The 24,671-nt window shown below is 38.4% G+C and overlaps 1 protein-coding gene across 2 annotated transcripts in view; it reads right to left on the bottom strand.

The window, feature by feature from the left end:
* Positions 1-5,750: 5,750 nt before the first annotated feature.
* Positions 5,751-24,671, bottom strand: part of LOC126267116 (uncharacterized) — a 75,522-nt gene continuing 56,601 nt past the window's right edge. Inside the window, exon 6 of one of the 2 annotated variants that reach the window (XM_049972028.1) lies at positions 5,751-7,302. In XM_049972028.1, the coding sequence (XP_049827985.1) occupies positions 7,071-7,302 (232 nt within the window). In that variant the 3' untranslated portion in view covers positions 5,751-7,070. The remainder of the gene's footprint in view (positions 7,303-24,671) is intronic. The other variant, XM_049972029.1, reaches the window with a different exon arrangement.

Raw genomic sequence — 24,671 nt, 5'->3', positions numbered from 1 at the left:
ATAACTAGAGAATTGACATAATAAATCTTCACCTCTCTGATCATTTTTGCCAGACAGTGGAAATACTGAATATGTATGATTAACAAAACACATATGAGATGATAGAAATAAGATGTACAAATGATAAATGTTTAGAGTAGTTGGAGTCTGCACTGCAGTCTGGGACATGGAATACATATATTGTGCAGAAAATGTTGTAAACAAATGGAATAACTTTTATAACACTTTCATTGCCCGTTTCAATGTAACATGTTCAGTTACTTTCAAAAAGAAATATACTCAACACCATATAAGAGTTCCTTCAGAAGTAAAACAGCTGAAGGAGAAAATGTTTATTACTTGGAAAATATATAAAGAGTTTCCAGACACATCAACTAGAGACAACTACCAAACATGTCAAAAAGCCTATAAACAAGTACTGAATGTATACACAAAGGAAATTATAAAGCAAAAAATTACTACTTCAAAAATGGTTCAAATGGCTCTGAGCACTATGGGACTTAACATCTATGGTCATCAGTCCCCTAGAACTTAGAACTACTTAAACCTAACTAACCTAAGGACATCACACAACACCCAGTCATCACAAGGCAGAGAAAATCCCTGACCCCGCCGGGAATCAAACCTGGGAACCCAGGCGTGTGAAGCGAGAACGCTACCGCACGACCACGAGCTGCGGGCAATTACTACTTCAAATAACATAAGCAAATCAGTATGGAACTGTGTAAATGAGAGAATCAGCAGAAAACCAAAGCCTAGTGCTAACAATATCCAACTAATGACTGATATGTAAATATTTCAGATCCATATATGATCAGCAATGTTTTTAACACCCACTTTATAAAGTCAGGTAACATGGGTGTGACCTCTGACACTGATGACTACAGAAATCCTTACCAGGTAAAAAAATCAGTGCTTATGTATGAAACAAATACAACTGAAGTAGAGGGAATCATAAATAAAATGCAAAACATATTCTCTACAGGATGGGATGAAATCTCCTCCACTATATTAAAACTATGCAAACATTCACTCATGTCTGTTCTGGTCCACCTCGTCAATGAAAGTTTGAATAAAGGTGTGTTTCCATCTGAATTAAAATATACAATATTCAAGCCTTTGCACAAAAAAAGATAGTATCGACAAAGTCAAAAACTACCGACCCATTAGCTTAATTACAATCCTAAGCAATGTATTAGAAAAGATTATGTGATGTAGTACATATAATAATTATGAAAAAGAGGGGGTGGCATGTTCGTTCCTAGATTTATCATGTGCATTCGACACAGTATCTCATGAGCTGCTACTTGAGAAACTGGAAACTTATGGTATCAGAGTCATACCTACAAGACAGACATCAGTTCACACAAGTCACACACAAAGTGGGCAATGTTATTAAGAAGTACAGCTCCAGTCCAGCTATAGTAAAGTATGGTGTGCCCCAAGGGTCAGTTCTGGGCCCTTTATTGTTCATACTATATGTTAATGATCTGCCCACAGAACACAACAGCAAGATACTTAACTATACGGACGATACAACCATTGTTAACTGGGGAACCAACGAGAATGATTTGGCCCAAAATTGTTCTGGTGTCTTATTTGGATTGAAGAAATACTTTAAAAAATTCACTTAAGCTTAACATCAATAAAACAAATCTAATGGAATTTCAAATACACCCCAAACAAGAGTAAATGCAATGGAGTGTTGTGTCTGATGATGGTTCAGAAATAAAATTGAAAGATAAAACTTCCTTCCTCGGTGTAATGTTAGATCAGCATCTCTCTTGGGAGCATCATATCAATTTATTATGCCAAAAACTAAGCAAATAAATTTATGCAATGTGGACAATGTAACAATTTCTTAAACATGCGCAAATGAGTATAATCTACTATGCTTTAGTGTATCCAGACCTCGCATATGGAATTGAAGTATGGGGATGTGCTGCTGCCAAGCATGTAAATAGGGTATTCATCCTTCACAAAAAGGCAGTTAGGATCATGTGCAATTTAGATATAATGAGTCCTGCAAAGCAATTTTCAAAATTAAGAAACTACTAACACTCCCATCACTATATATTTATAAAACTGTTCAGCTGATGCTAAAATACAAGCAGTACAATCATATAAATAGAGAAGTGCACACGTACAGTATTAGGAGGGATGATGATTATCACCTGGAAAGAAATAATACAAAAAGTGCAGACAAGAGCCCCTATTACATGGGTATCAAAGTTTATAACAAACTTCCAAAAAAATTTAAAAGCTTAAGTGGAAGCTGCTTTGAATTTGGCTTGATTGAGTTCCTCAGTAATAATTGTTTTTATGGTATTAAGGTATTCCTCTCAGAGGAATACTTTCATTTGTATAAATAGTATTTACATGTACCAAAAAAAGTAACATAATTTTGTATTTGTAGGCCAATTGTATATAACTGTTTCCCACAATGTTATAAGGGGACATGATCAATATGTAAGTTAACCAAAACAAAACCTTGTATTTGTCCATGGAGAATAAATAAATAAATAAATGTGTATCAACTACCAGCAATACATCCACTGCAACAGTTGCAACCTGTTCGATACCAAGAAGTCCCTTCCAAAGAGCCTAGCCACCCACAGCTATTGCATCTGCAGTGACAAGTGGTCCCTCTCAAAATATATCTTTACAGACTGTAATTATCCTCCCAATCTTGTATATATATATAAAAAAAAAAAAAAAAAAAAACTCCTGTGCGTTATCTTTCCAGACAACCACAACCTCCCAAAGTCTCAATGTCTGGCCACAGAGGAGCATTCACCTTGTAACTCAGTACCACCCAGGACTAGAGCAACTGAATTACATTTTCACAAGGGTTTCTGCTACCTCTTGTCATGCCCTAAGATGAGAAATATCCTGTCCACTAACCTTCACACCCCTCCCATAGTGGTATTCCTCCATCCACCAAACCTACAAAATATACTTATCCATCCCTACACAATCCTGGTTCCCAACCTATTACCTCATGGTTCATATCCCTGTAATAGCCCTAAATGCAAGACATGTCCCATACATCCTCTCACCACCACCCACTATAGTCCAGTAACAAAAATCACTTATCCCATAAAAGGCAAGGCTATCTGTGAAACCAATCACATGATCTACAAGCTAAGCTGCAACCACTGTGATGTATTCAATGTGGGCATGACTACTAACAAGCTGTCTGTTAGCTTGAATGGCTACTGATAAACTGTGGCCAAGAAACAACTGGACCGCCCTGTTGCTAAGCACATCACCCAGAGTGACATTCTTCATTTCAATGACTGTTTCACTGTCTGTTCCATGTGGATCCTTTCCACCAACACCAGCTTTTCGGAATTTCACAGTTGGGGACTCTCCCTGCAATATATCCTACATTCTCATAATCCACCTGGTCTCAGCCTTCGTTAATCATCATTCTCACCCATCTCCTTTCCTGTTCACATTCCAGCACTACATGGCCTCCTATTGCACGAACACAGCCATCTTTTTACTTCTCCGTTTTTCACTACCCCCTCCCCTGCCCATCACTATCTAAACCCCTCACTGCACCTAGCTGCTCTACCCTCTCTTCAATTCATCCCTGCATGCTCTGCAGCAACACTTAACTGGCCCCCACCCCTACCCTGCTATCCCTCTCCCTCCCAGCTCCAGCTTCCTCCTTAACCCACCTTTCTTTTTTTTCGAAACTTTTTTTCGAAATTTTTTTCGAAATTTTCCTGAATTTCCCCACCCTTTAACGTGTTTTGGAGACAACACAACTATCTAACCTTTACACCCATTGTTGTTCACCAACCTAAGTTCAGCACAGGATCAACATAGCTCATCTCAAGCCAACACTTTTTCGACTTTTTTCACACCTTTATCTCTCCCTATATATATTTCTATTTATTTTCACTTTAACCTCATATTACCCTTTCCACCTTCTAATACCATGTCAACCTCACAACATCCCTACAACGACCCCATTAAATTTTATTTACATTCCCTCCGCAAACATGCCTTCACCCTAGCCAGATTACGCTCCCATATTTTATTTACTCAGGCTTGTCTGACATTTGGCATTACCCCCAAAGGCCTCACAACTCAAGTTTCCATCTCTGGCTGCAATCCTTCTTTCCATCAGTCCTTATACCAGTTCCAAACAGCACAATCCATAGCCCTCACCCGCCTAATCCTTCACCTATACATCGACTCGGCCAATGAACACACCCGTCAACTCCTATCCCAAATCAAAGTCCTCAATCTTTCCTCTCCCACATCCACACCAGCTGTTCATAGCATCCTCCTACAGGCCAACCGCAAATTAGAACAGCATGCCACCCTCCACCTCAAAAAACTATCCAATCTCCTGGTTTCCCACCTCCGGAAAGGCAACTCACTCACCCTCCACAACCTTTCCAACAAACCTCAACCTCCTCTCATTGCACACAGACACAGTCTCTCCCATCTACTCAATCTCCCACTTCCAGCTCCACTCCCCCCAACACCTCAAAATTCTAGTCAACACAATCTGGAACCACAACACCCCAATTCAGTAGTTAACCTTTCCTCCAAACCTCTCTCCCAATCCGAAACCTCTGTCCTATCCAAAGGCCTCACCTTCAGCCCCACTCCCTGGTTCAACCAAACTGCCCTTGTCAAAGATTTACTGTCCTACACTCATAGTCTCTGCTGGAAATATCACTTTGCCACGAAGAAAAATAATCCTGATCTCACTCCTAATGATCCAACTCCCCAAGACACTATCCAAATTGAACCCTGCCTGGAACAGTTCCGTTCTCCATCACAGCAGGACCCACCTCCTCTTCCTCAAAATCACCCTCTCCAAACCTTCCAGGAATTTCTCACTTCCAGCCTTGCCTCTCAATCTTACTTGAAAAACCTTAATCCTACTCCCAACATCACCACAGCCGAGGCCCAGACTATCCGTGATCTGAAAGCTGACCGGTCCATCATCATTCTTCCGGCTGACAAGGGTTCCACGACTGTGGTACTTGATCATCGGGAGTATGTGGCTGAGGGACTGCGTCAGCTTTCAGTCTGCTTGTGTCTGTGTATGTGCGGATGGATATGTGTGTGTGTGTGTGTGTGCGAGTGTACACCTGTCCTTTTTTTCCCCTAAAGGAAGTCTTTCCGCTCCCGGGATTGGAATGACTCCTTACTCTCTCCCTTAAAACCCACATCCTTTCGTCTTTCCCTCTCCTTCCTGAAGAAGCAACCATCGGTTGCGAAAGCTAGTAATTCTGTGTGTGTGTTTGTGTGTTTTGTTCATGTGCCTGTCTGCCGGCGCTTTCCCGCTTGGTAAGTCTTGGAATCTTTGTTTTTAATATAATTTATCTTGCAAAGAAATTAATCAGATGGCAGAGCACTTGTCCCCAAAAGGCAAAGGTACCAAGTTCGAGTCTTGGTCTGGCACACAGTTTTAATCTGCCAGGAAGTTTCATATCAGAGCACACTCTGCTGCAGAGTGAAAATCTCATTCTAGAAACATTTGTTTTGTTGATTGTAATTTGTAATTCAAATATGAAAAAAAAAGAAAAAAACATACTTTTGTGCTGTGTGAAATACGTCTTGCTAAATGCTAATCAGAGGCACTCAATTAACAAATGTTAAGTGTTACTGCTTGCTAGGAGTGGAAAATTAAATAGTTAGAGTAACTCTGTTAACACAGAGCAAGGAAAATGTGGTAATGACTTAAAAAGAGTATTATGTTGGCATAAAACAAGGAAAAAACTGTTTTTGTTTTATTCAATGACATTTTTAAATAGTCACAAGCTTTTAGAATGAATGCCATTTAATATTGTGGTGGAATATGTATCCTTCATATAAATTTCTTTCTGAGAAGAGGCTGTGAAATATATAACACAAAAATGATTGCACTTTTCTCAGACTAAATGCCTGAAGGCCAGAACAATGTAGTTATCAATGACAAAACAAGATATAAAATAATTTTCTTTCATAGAGTTTGCATGGGGAAAGTTAAATCTATAATTTTATTAAACCATAGACATGATACATTCATCATTACATTAGTGAATTGTAAACAAAAGACACTGATGTATGACTTTTAAGTGTTAAGCTTTGTATATAAATGATCTTCTGCAGCTATCACAAATTACATATATCACATGTAAAAATAAATTTCACAACATTTACTTATTTAATATCACATGTATACATACCTACAATTAATATACAAGGCAATATTTGTAATGCATGCCAATGCTCACTGTAACAAAGTGCAGTTTCTCTGTGAACATAAACCTATTTCAGCAAATAAGTTGTAGTTATTGAAACTTATATGTTTCCTGACAAATGAATAACTATAAAAAATACCATTCTGTTTCTAATGATAAATTACCTTTAGCTGTTCTACTTCTTTGAAAGAATGACTGTCTAGGCAACTATATGAAGTTATTGAGACCAGTGAATAAACTACACAAAAGACAAATTTATTTCAATCTCAAAGACAGTCCATCTGTATTTTGGCATCCAATAATATGAATTACGACACTTCAACACAGCACAATCATATAATAAGCCAAAATGTGTCCAATAAAGAATAATATTCTAATGCCAACATTTATCTCAAGGAAACGTTTTTTCTAATTTTAGTGACATGTCTTACAAAGTATGGACAGTAAAAATCTGAGAACGTCACATTGATTGATGAAAACAGTACAGTGAGCAAGGCTGGAGGCTCATATTTTCATAATTGTAGCACCATAGTTATTAAAGTCTTTCTCAAGATTCCACTTGCTGATGATTTATAAAAAAACATCAAATTGAATACAACTCATAGAATCTCTCCTCTTTGGATGCTTTATTCTCTTCATATTACTTACTATATCTATAAAGTGGGACAGTTATTGATGTGGCTGTAAGGAAAAGTAACATTATGTATACAGGGACTCTTTGGCCTTTCAGTCCTACATATTTCACATAAAATTCTTGTCATTTGCTCCTTGATTTCATTTGAATATTGTGATTTTCATTGCCACATGCATATCTTGTGTTTGACACAGAAATATTGCTTGCATTAGTTTATACAGTTACTTGACCTTTGCACTTGTTTCTGTCATAATACCTAAACTACAGAGAGGGCATGTAAAACAACTGATAACAGTTTTATCATCAAAAAGGTTACTTTGAAATTCCTTATCATTCCATGTGCTTTGTTTATGACTTACAGAGCAAGTGTTACCAAAATTATTTTTCGTGTTTGATGGAAATGAACTTCTCTTTTCCTCTACTAAATCTTCACCAACTGAGACAATATGTGATCTGTAAAAGCAGTAGAGATAAATTATATAAGCAGTTTTTTAAAGGTTTAATGCATTATTAATGTAAACTATAAGCTTAACTTGATATGGGTATAATACAGGAAGAATGTATATCAAGTTTTTGCAATTACAGTTATTTTGTCCTTTGTATCACAAAAGAAAGAAATAAAAGGACATTAGCAAGAAAGCTATGCTACCAGAAACTGATAAATGTAGACACAAGTTTGGCTGCAGGTAAGGCGACACACTGGAAATATTATTTTATTCTAGGGTACTAGCAACAAAACTGTATTCAGCTAAAACTCAAAGTAACGTTAGCAGATGGAGTCAGAGTATCTGTGCTTGGGGAAATGAAATTTGTTTTAATCACATAAAGTCAGTTGTATTAAAAATACTGTCAGGGTATAGAATAGGAGAATCAAGCAATAAAGATAAAAAGAGACGTGTGAGATTGTTCAGAATGTCTTCTCTGAAAATTACTTCCAATACACAACTTACAAATGGCAGCAACAGTAACAGACAGACCCAGTTAGGAGAATATTTTTGGTTAATAAGAGTGACTGCATACAAATGGCAGAGTATTGAAGTATTCAGTATCAAATATTGAATTCTGAGGATGAAAATATGGAACACAAATGAAAAAATAAAAAGTGCTGCACAATATGTATTAGACAAGTATGTGGTAGAACTATGGTACATTTTTACACTTACACATTATGATGTTTTTACAGAACAAAACTCTCCTTTAAAACAGAAATCTTGTGAAACTCAGTTTTCTCTGTTCATCCTTGAGATATACAGTAGCATACACAAAGGTGCCCATGTTCGTGTCATGTTCCTTGACAACCAGAAGGCATTCAATATGGTTTTGCACTGCCATTTAATAAACAAAAGTCATGAATATTGGATCAGATTTGCAACTGGATTTAGAACTTCCTTGCAGATGACACACAACATGTCATCACCATCAAGATTTCCTTCCAGTGAGCCAGGTGAACTATGTGCCTCCATTCGTTTCTGTCGCGATATAGCTTTTCGCTCTCCAATACATTTCACGTTACTCCTCTCCTCTTGAGATCTTCCTTATCCTGGTCTGTCCATCTTTTTCTATGCTGTCCAATTGGTCTTCTTCCTGGTACCTCCATCTCCAAACACTGGTGTGGAGTTCGAGTTGTGTGCATTAGCTTCTCATGACCAAACCACTTCAATCTCAAAGCACTCATCCTCTCCTTTGTAATCAATGTCACCTGCAGGTCTCTCCTTACCTAATCATTCCTGACTCTGTCTCTCTTAGTTTTCTAGAGCTAACCTAAGGAACTTCATTTCACATGCTTCTATTTGACTCTCTTCTGTTTTATTTCTGACACAGGCCTCTAGACTATACATTATAATTGGCAGGAGATACGTTTTATACATGGTCTTTTTGGCTCTTTGAGGGACTTCATTGTCCCAGATTAGATTTCATACTTGGTAGAAGAAACTAAATTCTTTTGTTATTCTAGTTTGGAACTTCCATTGCGCGATATGATGCTACCCCTCCAGTAAGATGTGACAAGGTATGGGTGTCCTGCTCCTCTTCATTGCCACTGTCTTGTTCCTACTCACAGTTAACTTGATTTTTTTAAGTTTTGTGTTCCAGTAATCTAGTCTCCTCTGAACCTCCATTTCCGTCTCTCCCCAAATGGTGATGTCATCAGCAAAAAAAAAAGCATTAAGATCTTCATTTTCTTTTTCCTTTATTTCTTTCATGATTGTGTCCATAAGTGTACTGAAGAGTAAATGGGAGAGTGAATTGCTTGCTGAACACCTCTCTTTGATCTTCCACCTCCTACTTGTACACTGCTCTCACAACCATCATACAGCATCTGACCTTTTCAATTAATGAATCAGGAAGATTATGCTTCCTCAAGCATTCCCACATTTTATCCCTTGGTACACTGTCATAAGCTTATTCCAAATCCATGAATACTACTATCAAGTCCTTTCCTTTTTCCCACTACTTCTCCATTAACTGACAGAGGGAGAAAATGAAATCTATTGCTCCCCTATTACTTCTGAACCCATGCTGTTGTTCCTCTGAATGCTGTTCTAGAATTTTCTGCAATCTTTTTCCTGTGACCTTTTCCATTATCTTAAGGCAGTGTGATAACAGTGTGATTCCTCGGTGGTTGGTGCATTTCTTTCTACTATCTTTCTTAAATAATGGTATTATAATTCCTTTCTTCCATTCATCCGGCACTTTGTTATCTTTCCGTATCACCTCCAGCATCTGGTGTAACCATTGTATTCCATGGATTCCCACAGATTTAATCATATCCATTGTCAGCTCATCTACTCCAGCCACCTTCCCGCTCTTCATCTGTTTCAGGGAATTCTCAGTTTCTAACTAAGAGATTGGATCCTGCTCCTCCTCTAATTCAATGACTTTGGTGTCACTTTCTTGTGTACCTTCCCCATTCATCAAGATTTCAAAATAATTCCTCATCTCTTCTCTTATATGTTCCATGTCCCTGATAATATGCCCATCCTCTGTTTCAATCACTTTTATGTCTTCTTTATCAGATATTTTACTTTTCAATAACCCATATACCAGTTTTTGGTTCCCTTTGCTATCCTGCTCTAGTTTCTGGGTGAATATTTCCCAACTCTTCTTCTTATCTTGTTTCACAATTCTCTTTGTTTGGAGTTTCTTTTGTCGGCATTCCTTTGCCCGTGTTGTCACCTTGAGTTCATCTTTTGGTACCAGTCCCTGGTTCTGATATCTTTTTTCAAACTTTTTGCAATATTATATTTTTTAATTGCATCTTTTAATTTATCATTCCACCAACTGGTTTCTTTGTCTTTAGCATCTTTCTTTGTCTTTCAGTGTCATTCTTAATGGAACAAAATTGACAGACATAAATATAATTTTAAGAGTATCCCAAGAAACTGCACATAGGATCAACACTGTCTGCAATTTATATTAATGATCTAGTGGATAATACTGAATGCTCCTTGGGACTATTCATGAACAATACTGTTGTCTATAGGTAGGTGGCAATGCCAGAAGACTATAGCGAAATGTGGGAAAACCTACAGAGCATAAAAAATTAACACAAGTATTGGAAGTTAAATCCAAACATATATTAATGTGACATTGTGCAAACAGTTCCACTACCGTTTGATTAGACTATTGGTAGCAAATTACTGGAACTAAGGCTTTGATTCCTAGGCAGAGTCTTAAGAAAATTTAATTCATTCATAAAAAAAATGGCTCACAAATCAATTATTCAGAAGATCCTTGAGTGTTGTACATCAGTTTGGGAGCCTTACTGTCCCCCCCCTCCCCCTCCCCAAGAATTAATAGAAGAGTAGAGAAGATTCAGCAAAAATTGGTGTGTTTCATCACAGGGTTGCTTGCTTGACCTGAGTGATGCTCAACAAGCTCCACTGGCCCATGCTACAACACAGGCACTACATCCATCAGTTGCAGAGATGTTTATTGTCTAAACAAGTCACAAGAAGTGTTGGACAACATATTACTTCTGCTATGAAATTTTTCAAAGCACACATCACATACAGTAGTGTCTTGGCACTTTTCTTGCTATCCATTGCACTGCTTTCTCTTTATGTTGTTCCCAACAAAGAAGACATGGAGGAGTTTCTTCTTTTTATAAAAAATATGCTAACACTGAATATATAACATAAAAGGTCGATCAGTTTTGCAAGGAACATCTTTTTGAAATTGTTACAGTATTATTTCCTAAACCAAAGTTAATTTTTATCTCTATTTATGGTACCCCAACATCTGATATAAATCAGTTTATAGACCAAATGAGACTCTAAATAAGTACCTGCTTGTAAAATACAAGCACCACAAGATAACATCATTAGTGATAATAATATTGACATCACGCATAAAAACATGAACTGTCACCCATTTTCAAAACCTAATAAGATCCAACAACTTGTACTGTGTGAATGACAAGACAACTCATATAGATGCATGCCTGTATAACATAATATCTAATTTGATGAAAGATGAGTACCTATCTGATTGACTGATAAGTCAACTGTGAAAACTATCCCATTCAGCAACCCAAACACAATAAGAGAATCAGATTGTTATATCCAGACAACATCACATAACTAAGACACCAATTATCAGAACATGAGTGGGATACAGTGGACCAAATAATTGTGTTGGTAATGATAATGCTTTTAGCTTATTTATTAATTCAGTAAGAAGTTAGTTCAAAGCTGTTGCCCACAAGAAACTAAAATGTGAAAACTGATGGTGCACAAAAAAGGTAGAACAACTGGTTTACAAATGAACTGCATAACCAGAGAAACACAGTTATTGCCCTACATAAATGGCCAAAACTGATGCCCTAGAATTGAAATAGAGGTACAAAGATGCCAGAAAGATATGCAGGACTGATATGCAGACAGCACAGTAGAAAGGGGCTTATGCTTTCATTAAAATTCCAGGAACAAACATAAATCTGCAGGAAGATAATAAACACAATACCACGGAAGCATAAAAACAAACAAGAAACTCCAATATTGCCAGAAATACTGAATGAATTCTTTGTAAAAAGCACGAAGTGTGAAGCTCCTACTACCTCCACACCAGATGATGCAACTTCTGAAAGTATTTTCGGTAACATAGCCGACTCAAGTAACTTATATTTTAAGTGGAAACATGTTACCTGCCAAACTGTATACAAAATTGCCACAAACCGACATTACTCTTCGAGTGAAGATCCTTATAGTATCTCAAACACCATCCATAAACAGACAACTGATGTTATTGTTGCCCTCTTACCCTTCTGATCCATAATACTTTTAAGACTGGAAATTTTCTGGCGTCCTGAATCCTATTATTGTTATTCAAGGTTATAAGAAAGGGAACATAAACAGGACTGAAAATTACTGTCCAGTATCACTCATACCTGTAACATCCAAGATAATAGAATGTTGTATTAAATTACAACTTTGCAGCTATTGTGAGGATCACAATCAGATTTACACTTTACTCCTTAGTTTTAGGCCAGCAGTAGATATGCTTGTTAAAGATATTTTTGATGGTTTTGAGAAAAATTTCCTCAGTTGTACCTTACAACTACTCCTGAGCAAAGCACTAAACACTGTGTCATTTTAAATACTCATAAATAAGCTAGATACGGTATTAAGACTAACAATCTGGCACCAATTGGAACATACTTGACTAACAAAACTCCGGTGCTTATAGTAAATATCTGTCAGTCAAATGCACTACCAGTTTGACTTCTCAGATACAAGTAACAAAATATGTATTCCAGTGTTTTTGGAAATCCAGCCCCTAAGGGGTGAAATAGTGGGTGAAATGTTTTATAAAAATATTTCATTGTGAATCCATTTTTAAAGCTAAACCTATGAAAATTTGCATTTGGCTTGTTGATTAGAAATAAAAGAAATACATGTTTCACTGTTTTTTTTTTTTTAAATCTCACCTCTTACTGGTGAAATAGGATGTGAAAATTTTTAAGAAAATATTTCATTATATTAAAATTTTTTAAAGCTAAATCTATGAAAACTGGTACTTGACCTCTTAGTTAGATATAAAGAAATAGGTGTTACAGGACGGAAATCCCTATGGAAATATCAACACAAGAATGCAAAAGGCATAATTAACAAAAACATGTACTCCAGCTACCAGAATCATTTTTTGGTCAGAAGTACATTAGAAAAGACCATGCTTCTATGGCCTTAATTAGCATGAAAAGCATAGAAGGTGTTGCAGTTTGTGAACAACATAAAATTTTGATTAAAGAAAAACAAAATATCTGTGCAGACCATCAGCCAATGCAAGCAAAGCAGGGGTGCTACACTGGTATGCAATGGCAGAATAAAGCTGTGAGAGCAGTCACAGGAATTCAAGTTGAGAATAATGTCAAAAACATTTTGAAGACTAAGTGTCTTCAGTGTACCTTAGCTTTATATTAAAAACATGTCTTCTTTGCACAGAAAAGCAAATTATCTTGCAGTACAGCTATACATTCCCATGAAACTTAAAATATAAATTGACTAGACTTAGAATTTACAAGACTGTGAAAAAAAAAAAAAATAGTTTCATACACACAGGAATGAAGCTATATAACAAGCTACCATCATCAATGAGAAATTTACTTAATGATAGCTTTAGAGAAGCATCATCATATGTTGTTAGTTGATAAGAATGTTTACAGTGTTAAGGAATTTACAAGTACACAGGAAACCTCCTCATTCCCATGTATTGTTCAAACCCATAAATTATGGTAATAATTAAGCTAAGAAGGAAAAAAATGCATACTTTGTATTCATCAAACTGTTAAAGTGTTTGCAAATACTTTTGAGTTATGTAAATGGAGTATGTACACAGAGTGTTTCTTACCAGTTCCAAGTGCACAACATCAGTTTTAAGTAATAAACAAATTTCTAGAAATAAGATTGTAAAATATTACATGTTATGTTGAAGTTGAAATTTCAAATTGTCTGTTTCTAGACATGTTGACTTACGACAAATAACCTTGAATTTTCTAGTTGGTTCATCTTGTTGTTCTGTTAGTGGAAGTTTATCAGGAAAATGAAAATCAGGAAAATGCTGTGAATCTGTTAATACTCGCAACTCCAAAAGATGGGATGCATGTCTATACTTAGTTTCACTCTTCCTTTTCAACCAATTTGTTTTTTTTTTTTTTTACTTTACAAGTAAAAAGTTTCAATGGACGCTTTTTGACATAATGTTGACATTCACAACTGTCCTCATATTAGTTTGAAAGAAAATCTTCTTAAACCATTGTACAGTTTTTACTGGAAGGGAAAGTAGATGATTATGTGGCCCTCTCTGTGAAAACAAGTTTTAGTCAAACTGTAGTGTACTTACAACTTCAACTTATTTGCTCTTGAATTTCACAATGACATGTGTAGAAGTCATCTTTTGCTGTGTTTACAACACACAAACATCATACCAGTCTTTCCATTTGTTTCTGAATTACTAAGTCTCTAGGTAAACCTGTCCCATTCATCATCACTCTATTAACTCCCATTATATACCTTTCCCAAATTTATTCAAGGGCTGAAGAGCTGTTGGTCTGTATAAAATATATATCTGTGTCCCTTTCCCAAGCAAGAGGGACATTAGCTCAAAGCAGGAATTTTACAAAATTATCCATATTTCCTGGCTCCCTGTATTATTTTCAGCATTTCATTTGCCTAGCAAGTGGAATAAGGACAGATATGATCCACCATGCTTTAACAATGAAATTTGGAAAATGTTGTGAAGTAGAGGCTGTTGCACTCTTGACTCAAAAGAGAACATGCAAATGATGAAAAGCAAAGGTTATTAGAGATTCATCCATCTGTGAAAAGATCTGTGTGCAAAGCATACAATAGTTATCAGCATAAAATCTTTGCAAAACATCTTTGCATCACTAAGGCTGTCCACAAACAGAGCTACTCAGCATAAATGGAACTGGTTGGTGATCTATATTACTGTTGAGTGGCAATAGAATGGATGATCTACATCAACATCTATATCTACATATACCTCCATATGCTGTAAGCCACTCTACAGCACATTATGAAGGATACCCTGAGCCACTGCTAGTCATTTCCTTTCCTTTTCCACTCAGAAATAGAGTGAAGGAAAATTGACTGTCTATATGTCTCCACAAGAGCCCTAATTTCTTGTATATTATCTTCATGGTCCTTATGCAAAATGTATGTTCGTGGGAGCAGAATCATTCTGCAGTTAGCTTGAAGTGCCGGAATTCTACATTTTCTCAGTAGTGTTCCTCAAAAAGAGTTTTGCCTTCGCTCCATGTATTCCCATCTGAGTTCTCAAAACATCTCTCTAGCTCTTGCATACTGTTCATATCTTCCAGTAACAAATCTAGCAGCCCACCTCTCCATTGCTTCAATGTCTCTCTTTAATTTGACAGATACCAAACACTCAAGAATAGGTTGCACTAGCATCTCATTTGCAGTCTCCATTACAGATGAACCACGCTGTTTCAAAATTCTCACAATAAACGAAAGACAACCATTTTCCTTAAATACCACAATCCTCACATGCTTGTTCCATTTCATATCACTTTGCAACATTACACCCAGATGTTTAAACATGACTGTCTCAAGCAGTAACCAAACATTACAGGACTGTTTTTCTTGCACAGCTGCATTAACTTACATTTTTCTATGTTAGAGCTAGCTGCCATTCATCACACCAGCTATAAATGTGTGTCATCTTGTATCCTCCTACAGTCACTCAACATCAACAACTTCCCAAACACAACAAAACCATAGATTTTTGCCCACCCTGGCTGCCAGATAATTTATGTATACAGAAAATAATGGAAGTCCTATCACACTTTCCGGGGTACTTCTGATGATACCCTTGACTCTAAAGAACACTCACCATTGAGGGCAACATACTGGATTCTATTACTTAAGAAGTGTTTGAGCCACTCACACAACTGGGCACTTATTCCAAATGTTTGTATCTTCATTAACAATCTGCAATAAGGCAATGTGTCAAATGCTTTCTGGAAATCTAGAAATATGGATTCTGCCTGTTGTCCTTCATCCATTGTTTGCAGTGTATCATGTGAGAAAAGGGCAAGCTGAGTTTTGCATGAGTGATGCTTTCTAAAACTACGTTGATTTTTGGACATAAGCTTCTTGGTCTCAAGGAAATTTATTATATTCAAACTAAGGATATGTTCAAGCAATAAACAGATGTTAGGGATATTGGTCTGTAATTCTGCATGTATGTTCTTTTGCCCTTTTTATATACAGGAGTCATCTGCACTTTTTTCCAATTGCCTGGTATATTGCACTGGGTGAGAGATTCATAATAAATGAAAGCTAAGTAGGCGGTCAATTCTGTAGAGCATTCTTTGTAAAACTGAATTGGGTTTACATCAGGACCTGGTGACTTTCTTGTTTCCAACTCTTTCACTAGTTTCTCTATGCTAGGGATGCTTATTACTATGTTGTTCATGCAAGGGTCTGTTCAGTGATCAAATGATGGTATGTTTGTATGACTCTGCTCTGTGAAGAATTTCTTAAATGTGGAACTTAAAAGTCTGGCTTTTGTTTTGTTATCTTCAACTGCCACACCAGAATGATCAGTGGAAGACTGAATGGAAGCTTTAGACCTGTCCAGCAATTTTACATAGGATAGCAATTTTTGGGATCTCTCCCAGATCTATTGCTAAGGTATGAGAGTGGTAGTTGTGTGCTCCACACATAGATCTTCTCATAGATGCATGAATCTCTAACAACCCTTGCTCATTGCCATTTGTGTGTTCTCTTTTGAACTGAGAGTGCAACAGCCTTTGCTTTCACAGTATTTTCTGAATGTTGTTGTTAAATCACCGTGGGTCATTTCTGTTCTTAATCCACATGCTAGGCACATAATTCTCTATGTCCATCTTACTGGAACTAAGTGAAGTCAGTTCACAAAGTGAGATGTTGTTAACAACTGCTTCTCAGCTCTTTATAGCAGAAACACTTTCCTAGCCTTCTTAACTGATTTATTAACTTTCATAACCGTAGCTGCTATAAAAACATCATGATCAGTAATCCTGTCCCTATACTGATGCTGTTGATAAGGTCTGGCCTGTTTGTAGCTACAAGATCTAAAATATTTCCATTGCATGTATGATACTGAACTAGCTGCTCAAAACAGTTTTCAGGAGACATGTTCCAATGTACTTCACACAACTGCCTGTCTGTGGCCACCCACAAGGAATCCATAGACATTTGCCTCCAACTAATATTGCCTGATCTGAACATTTTCACACTGCTGACCACAAACTTTCTTTAAATAACTCTAGAATTGTCACACAGGAATCAGTTGGCCAGTAAAAACATCCAATAATTAACTTGGTTTCACCCAAACCTGTTAAATGCAATCAGATAACTTCACTGTCACACTCAACTTTGACCTCAATAGAGCCAATATTTTTGTCAACTGCAATGAACACTCCCCTTCATTTGACATATCATCTAAATGGTACTGGATTCATCAAACAAAGGTTATTCAGACTCTGTACAAAAATCACACAATTCACTATGAAGGACAAGTTTTTGAATTGAAAAACAATACTGACATTTTAAACTTGGGTATCAAACAGTGGGAAGTCCAGCTTTGAATGTCAACAATATTATGAAAAAGATGTATTACTACTCACATTGAAGATAACATGCTGAGTTGCAAACAGGCATAACGAAAAATCTGTTACAGGTTGAACTTTTGACCAAAGCCTTCTTCAGAAAGGAAAATACACACACATTGACACAGGCAGACACGTCATGCACACATGACCATTATCTCTGAACACTCCAGCCAGACAGCAAGTGTGTAACTGGGGGGGGGGGGGGGGGGGGGGGAGGGGGGGGTTAGCAGAGTACTGGTGGGGGAGGGGAGAGAAGTCAACACTGCCTAGCAGAGCATGCAGGGGCAGGGACTAGCTGGTGGGAGGACAAGGCTGCCAGTGCAGCTTCATGAGGGGGGGGGGGGGGGGGGAGCAGGGGAGCAGAAAAGGTGAAGAATAGAGAACACAAAATGACCAGTGGGTGCATTGACAGAGTGGTACACAATAAAGATAAAGGGGCATGAATTGGGAAGAGTTGATATGAGACAGGGTGCAGAAACTGTTGGTTGGAGGGTTTGGAGTAAAGATGGCCAAAAGTGCCTTAACTGGTAGAAGTAACTGGCTATTGAGAATTAGCAGTTACTATAATAACCACACACCTCTTATTAGCAGTTAGTTCAAGAACTACCAATAGTGTGTGACACCATCTGCTTACTGAAGTGTATACTACATTTTTCACGTTATTTGAGATCTGACAATGGATAAATGAACAGAACAGAGAGACAGACCACCTGTAAAATATTCTATAGCTCATGGACATAACTGTCAGACTACTCGCCATCTGTTTATTGAAGTGTGTACTTCAGTTTCATGCTATCTAACTATGAGGAATTCATGATTCATGCAACTATGGAAATAACCATCAGAATATGAGCATAGCTTACTTTTATATGATGGTTGTAACTGTATGACAATGCACCATCTATGGAAATAATCATCACAAGACATTTTTCTTTGGCACGTTTTGCTTGCAGTTTTTCTCCTCTGAGAATTATAGGCTACCATTACTGGTGATGTAGAAGTTGATAAATGTGACCTGGGCTCCAATAGGTCATGGCAGACAATGATATTACCAGAGAAGACAGATACCACAGTGGAACAGTATTGTCATACTTCTATGGAAATAACTACCAGCTTTCAGGGGGATCTACAGTGTTGGTTTCAATAGGAATCTCTATGGTATTAGGAAAAAAATTATTTTGTGCCTTTTAACCTATTTTAAAAATGTGTTGTTAATAGTACTAAATTCAAGAGATACACAAAACTCAAAAGGCTAGGAAAAAAGTAATTAGTTATTCTCACACTGAAAAATTAAAATCCTGCAGTTAGGATGTCAGAAGGGTGGGTAACTTATGGAGGTACTGTCTGGAAAGCAATTCCAGATGCTGGAGCACTAAAGATTCAGTTTCAGATATGTTATGTATGTAGCAGGGATTGCACAGTAGGAATATCTTTTGGAGGAACCATCTCAGTTCTGGGACGCTTGTGTCATAGAGATGTGGTTTTGCCGTACCAGGTGATGGACAGAAACTGGTGGAATCTGAAGAAGCTGAAGGTCACTGTAAAAGGAGAGGTGGGGTCCAGAGAAAGCAGTTTTTATGGTTGGCTATTTGGGGGATGGGGAACTCCATGGTTTAGGCAGTGTTTAATATACAAGATGGAGAACTGGGTTTTAGCCAGGAACTAATCTAACCCCAAATCACTCCTCAAAGCGTTAGGCACTTCTCAGAACCTCTCCCCCGAATTCACCTTCATCCTCAGACTATGACACCCTTCACACCCACCTTCTACATGCTGCCCTAAATCCACAAACCCAACAATCCTGGATGCCCCATTGTAGCTGGTTATTGTGCTCCCCCTGAAATAATTTGGCCTATCATTTACCAACAACTGTAACACACTGCCCAAAATTTACCCTATCAAGTCAAAGATATGAACCATTTCCTTCGATGGCTCTCCACTATTCCCATCCCTCTACATCCTGCATCCCTTCTCACCACTGTTGACACGACTTTCATAAACACCTTGCAACCTTTAAACACTACCTCTCCCAATATCCTTCAGAATCCAAACCTACTACCTCATTCTTCATACACCTTACTAACTTTATCCTAACACACAACTACTTCTCCTTTGAAGGGTAGATATACAAATGAATGCGCATTACGGGCATGGCATCTGCATAACACCCTCCTAGGCCAACCTGTGTATGGGCCATCTACAGGAAACTTTCCTAGTCTCCCAAAACCCTAGATCCTGGCCAGGTTCAGGCTTACTGGTGATATCTTTGTGATCTGGACTCAAGGCCAAGGCACTCTATTGTCATTCGTTCACAATCGCAACACCTGCTCTCCCATCCGCTCACCCTGGAATGGTGTATTTGAGGTTACAAGAACTCTATTGCCAGGTAAACTGCAGGACTCCCAAAGCCCTTCACAGACAGGCACTATCCCCCAGACCTAGTCCACAAACAGGTTTCACATGCCATATCTGCACACATCCTAAATCCTCCTATCACCCCAAAGTACCAGCTATAAAGCAGTGCAACCCCCCCCCCCCCCCCCCCCCCTGCCACCTGCCCTCCCTCATCACCCAGTATCATTCTGGACTGGCACAAATGAACTACATCCTCACAAAAAACTTTATCACCATAGTGCCTTGAGATGGGGGACATCCTACAGAAGACATTTCCCAGCCCTTATAAAGTGGTGTTCCATCACCTTCCAAACCTCACAACATCCTAGTCCAACCCTATCCCACTCCCAATCCGAACCCCTTGCCACAGGGACCATATCCTTGTGAAAGATGAGATGCAAGACCTACCCTATCTGCCCATCCAGCACTTACTGTTCCATACCTGTCACAGGTTGATCCTTTACCACCAGAGGCCAGGTCATATAACCAGCTCTGTAGCAATCACTGCACAACATTTATATTGGTATGACTACCAACCAGCTGTCCACCAGGGTGAATGGCCACTGCAAAACTGTGACCAAGACCAAAGTGGAGCATCCTGTAACACAACATGCAGCTGAACATAACATGTTTGATTTCAATGGTTGCTTCACAAATCAGACCATCTGGATCTTCTCCTCCACCAACAGATTTTCTGAACTGCACAGGTGGAAGTTATCGTTACACCATATTCTCTGTTCTCAAAACTATCCTGGTGTCAACCTACAGTAGTCCCCTCTCCCTCTAGACCCAGTTTGTTGTTCACCACCTCCTCCCACTCTTCCTTCCAATAATGCATGGCATTATGGATCAACAACAATGTAAGTGCACATATGAGTAGGGAACAGGATGCCACAGTAAGTACGTTGCAGGACTCTTTGGCATACATCCATCAGTTTGCTGCCCCCTCTGTCACATCACCTCCTCCCAATTCAAGTCCCCTCACTCTCACTGTATACCGCTCTATGCCAACACACCCACCAATCTTTTCCCTTTCTCCAATCCTCTCCTTCCCTGCAGCCTTTCCCTCCCCCCCCCTCCCACCGCCCCCAACACTGATGTGATCCAGCTAGTAATCTTGTGCTGCCACCATTTAGTCCCTGTATGTTCGGCCTGGCAGTGCTGACTTGTCTCCCCACACCCGTATCCTGCTATCTCTCACTCTTCCTCATCCCACACCAGATTGCTGCTTCCATTCAATGCAACACAACTGCATTCTGACTGGAGCAGTCGAGATAGCGGTCATGTGCGTATGAGGAGTGCTTGGTTGTGTGAATGTGTATGTGTTTTCCTTTCCAAAGAAGGCTTTGGCCAAAAGCCCAATGTGTAACAGTCTTTTCATTATGGCAGTCTGTAATTCAACATGTCATCTTTAAGGTGAGTAGCAATCTACTATTTTCATAATATTATTAAACATGCATATTATGTTTTTCATTATCACTTCTGTCTTCCCTATCTTCAGCACAGTTATTGCTCTGTAGCATAAATAAATAATAATTATTTCTGAAAATACATTGTGTTTCTTCAGTTTCAAGCATTTATTGAAGACATCTTCAGTCGTAACTTCAGTACAAAGTATTTCAGCCCACATTTTGTGGATTGTAGAAAAATAACATTCATGCCACAGAACATAATAAACTTCTGCAATATGTTAGAATATGTGCAATTCCTATAACGCTAATCAATCCACAAGATGCTGCCATGTGTTGTGAACAAATATATCGAATAAAAAAACTAATGTTGCATCCTAGGAGTGAACATTGCAATTATTACAAGCCAAATAACCCTTCTTGCAACCCACAAATGTAAATTATGCTTTTAAATGGCAACTAAATTAGTTGGGAGCATATGATACGAGGCTTTTTTTTTTTACATAAGTACCGTTTTGAAATTAAAAAAAGACATGCTAAGATATTTCAATAAGTTTATTTTTATATGGAAGCCTGTACCTTAATCTACTTTTCTACATAATTTCCGTCAATATTGAGGCACTTGTCATAACGTTGAGCCAGTTTACGAATACACTGCTCATAGAAGTCTGCCACCTGACTTGTTAACCACTGCATTACCACTGTTTTGACTTCATCATTGTCTTGAAGACACTGGCCTCTCAGGTGTTTCTTCAAGCGCAGAAGCAGATAGTAGTCACTGGGCACAAGATCGGGGCTGCAGCAAAACAATGCCCTTGCTTAACTTCCATGGACTGTTGCTTTGATTCTAGTGTGATGTAAGCCACCCATGTTTCATCACCCCTAACAATTTGGCATAAGAAATCATTACCGTTGTTGTGGTACCACTAAAGGAAAGTCAATGCACTGTCTAATCGTTTAGTTATGTGCACATCCATCAACATTTTCGGTATCAAATGTGCACACAATTTTCAGTAATTCAAGTGCTCGGTCACAATACCATACAAAACACTATGAGAAATATTAGAAAAGTCATCCCACAAGAAGGAAATCATAATGTGTCTGTTTTCTCTCACCTTCTTGTCCACTTCCTGCACCAAACTTGTTTTAATAACTGAAGGACACCCACTCCATTGTTCATCATGCACATTTGTGCAGCCAAAATTAAATGCTCTCACTCACTTTCTTACCATTCCATCACTCGTAATATTTTCTCCGTAAACTGCACAGATCTCATGATGAATATAGATCACTTTTAGGCCTTTAGCACTAAGAAATCTTATAACAGCCTGTACTACACAGTCGCCAGGACTCACGAATATCGGAGGCATCTTAAATACTCAGTACACAACATAAACAAGGAAGAATGAGACTGTAATGGCGTCAGTGCATAAATTAAGGTACATGCTTTCGTGTAAAAATAAAATTATTGAGATATCTTAGCACATCTTTTTTTTAATTTCAAAACAGTACTTCCTTACAAAACACTCCTCTTATATGACATACACTCATAGGATTCAAGATTAAAACTTAGCGAAAGTATCTTTTTATGTAGACAGACCAACGTGGCAAGTGAAAATTTGTACCAAGGCCAGGAATCAAACCCTGGTCTCCTGATTACTAGTCACGTACATTAGCCACTAAGCCACCTTGGCACAGCAGTTCACACAACTGCACAGATTACCCTGGCACACCTCCCCCCTAGATCCAAATTCTCACTACCTTCTCAGTCTACTTAAAGATTTTCCCTTACACATGAACAGAACTGCCAAGGATCTCCATGTTCTGGAATAGCACTTCAGCATTGAATGTAAATGGAGGATCCAGCCTGAAACACTGGTGCACTTACTTATATAAATGCAATGACACAATTTGAGAGCCTGTACTGGTCTCATACAGACATGATTTTATGTGTACTGACAGAAGTGGCAAGTGAAACTTGTACCAAGGCCGGTAGTCAAACCTGGGTCTCCTGCTAACTGGGCAGGTGCATTAGCCACTAAGCCTCCTTGGCACAGTAGTTCACACCACTGCATGGATTACCCTGGCATGCCTCCCTTCTTGATCCAAATTCTCACTGCCACCTCAGTCTGCTTTAAATTCCACCTTACACATGAACAGTCATTTCATTTGTATAAGTACCTGCCCTGGAGTATCAGGCTGGATACTCAGGTGAGGTGCTATTCCAGAACATGGAGAGCCTCAGCAATTCCCTTCTAATTCACCTGCCCAGTAAGAAGGAGATGTGGGTTTGATTCCCCGCATTGGTACAAATATTCACTCACCACTTCAGTCTGTATACATAAAATCATATCTGTATGATACCAGTAAAGTCCCAGAAATTGTGTCATTCTATTTGTATGAGTGAATGTATCTGATACATCCTTCAGCCACACTTGTTAGTAGGCATTTGACACTTTGAGTATTATCAGTCAAATCAAAAAGTAACTCCCCAACCAAACACTGGGCTGTCCTTTCATAAGCAAATGCATGCATTCTTCCAACACCAGATGTACAGAACTAGTGAGTACACTTATGGGTAAGGAATACATATACCAAGGGATACTGCTAAATGCAAAGGCTTCTTAATAGGGGTTTCATCTCATATCAGTGACTAAAGGAATGTACACTACAACCACATAGCAGTCTTCACCAGCCGCAGTTCACTTCCAACCACTCTTCCTTCCAATAATGCACAGACTTAAGGCCCGATAGCAAAGTGATTTCACTTATGAGGATGGAACAGAGTGCCACACAAGTATATTGCAGGGATCCTTGGCTGTAACATCTACCAGTTTGTTGTCTAGAATTCCCACATGCTCTGGAACCCAGTAGAAAACACCTTCATTCTTAGCATTTGTAGGCTATGAAGAGAGTCTTGGATGTACTGGATTGTCTTCTTTGATTGATATGTTTACTGTAGGGATTTTAATTTCACCCACAATAAGAGCAGTTGTGGAATTTTGTGTCTTGAGACATTCCTGAGCCCACAAGAGCATATATGTGAGGGTTGGACTTAAAAAGTGGCAACTATTTATTCACAACCGATACACAAGAGTTACATGTTTGCACCTGTTACTGTTGAGTAGAATCCATTGCCAGTAATGTGGAAGGTGTAGTACACCATTAGCAGAGACTGTTCTGATGATAGTGCTAATGGAGTGGTCTACTGCCTGTCAAATCTCTGGAATAGTTCTGAAGCAAATTCCATGAAGTGGTTCCTTCACCTTCAGAATCAAATCAAAGGTACAAGGACTTAAGTCTGGGGAGTATGGTGGCTGGCACAGTACTTACTAGTCCCACTGATCAAAGAGAGCAGCCACAGCTTGTGCTGTATGCACCCA

This window comes from Schistocerca gregaria, chromosome 4, assembly GCF_023897955.1.
Source record: "Schistocerca gregaria isolate iqSchGreg1 chromosome 4, iqSchGreg1.2, whole genome shotgun sequence".
NCBI lineage: Eukaryota > Metazoa > Arthropoda > Insecta > Orthoptera > Acrididae > Schistocerca > Schistocerca gregaria.
The sequence above is the reverse complement of the archived record's forward strand: the minus strand, read 5'-3'. Positions and strand labels throughout refer to the sequence as shown.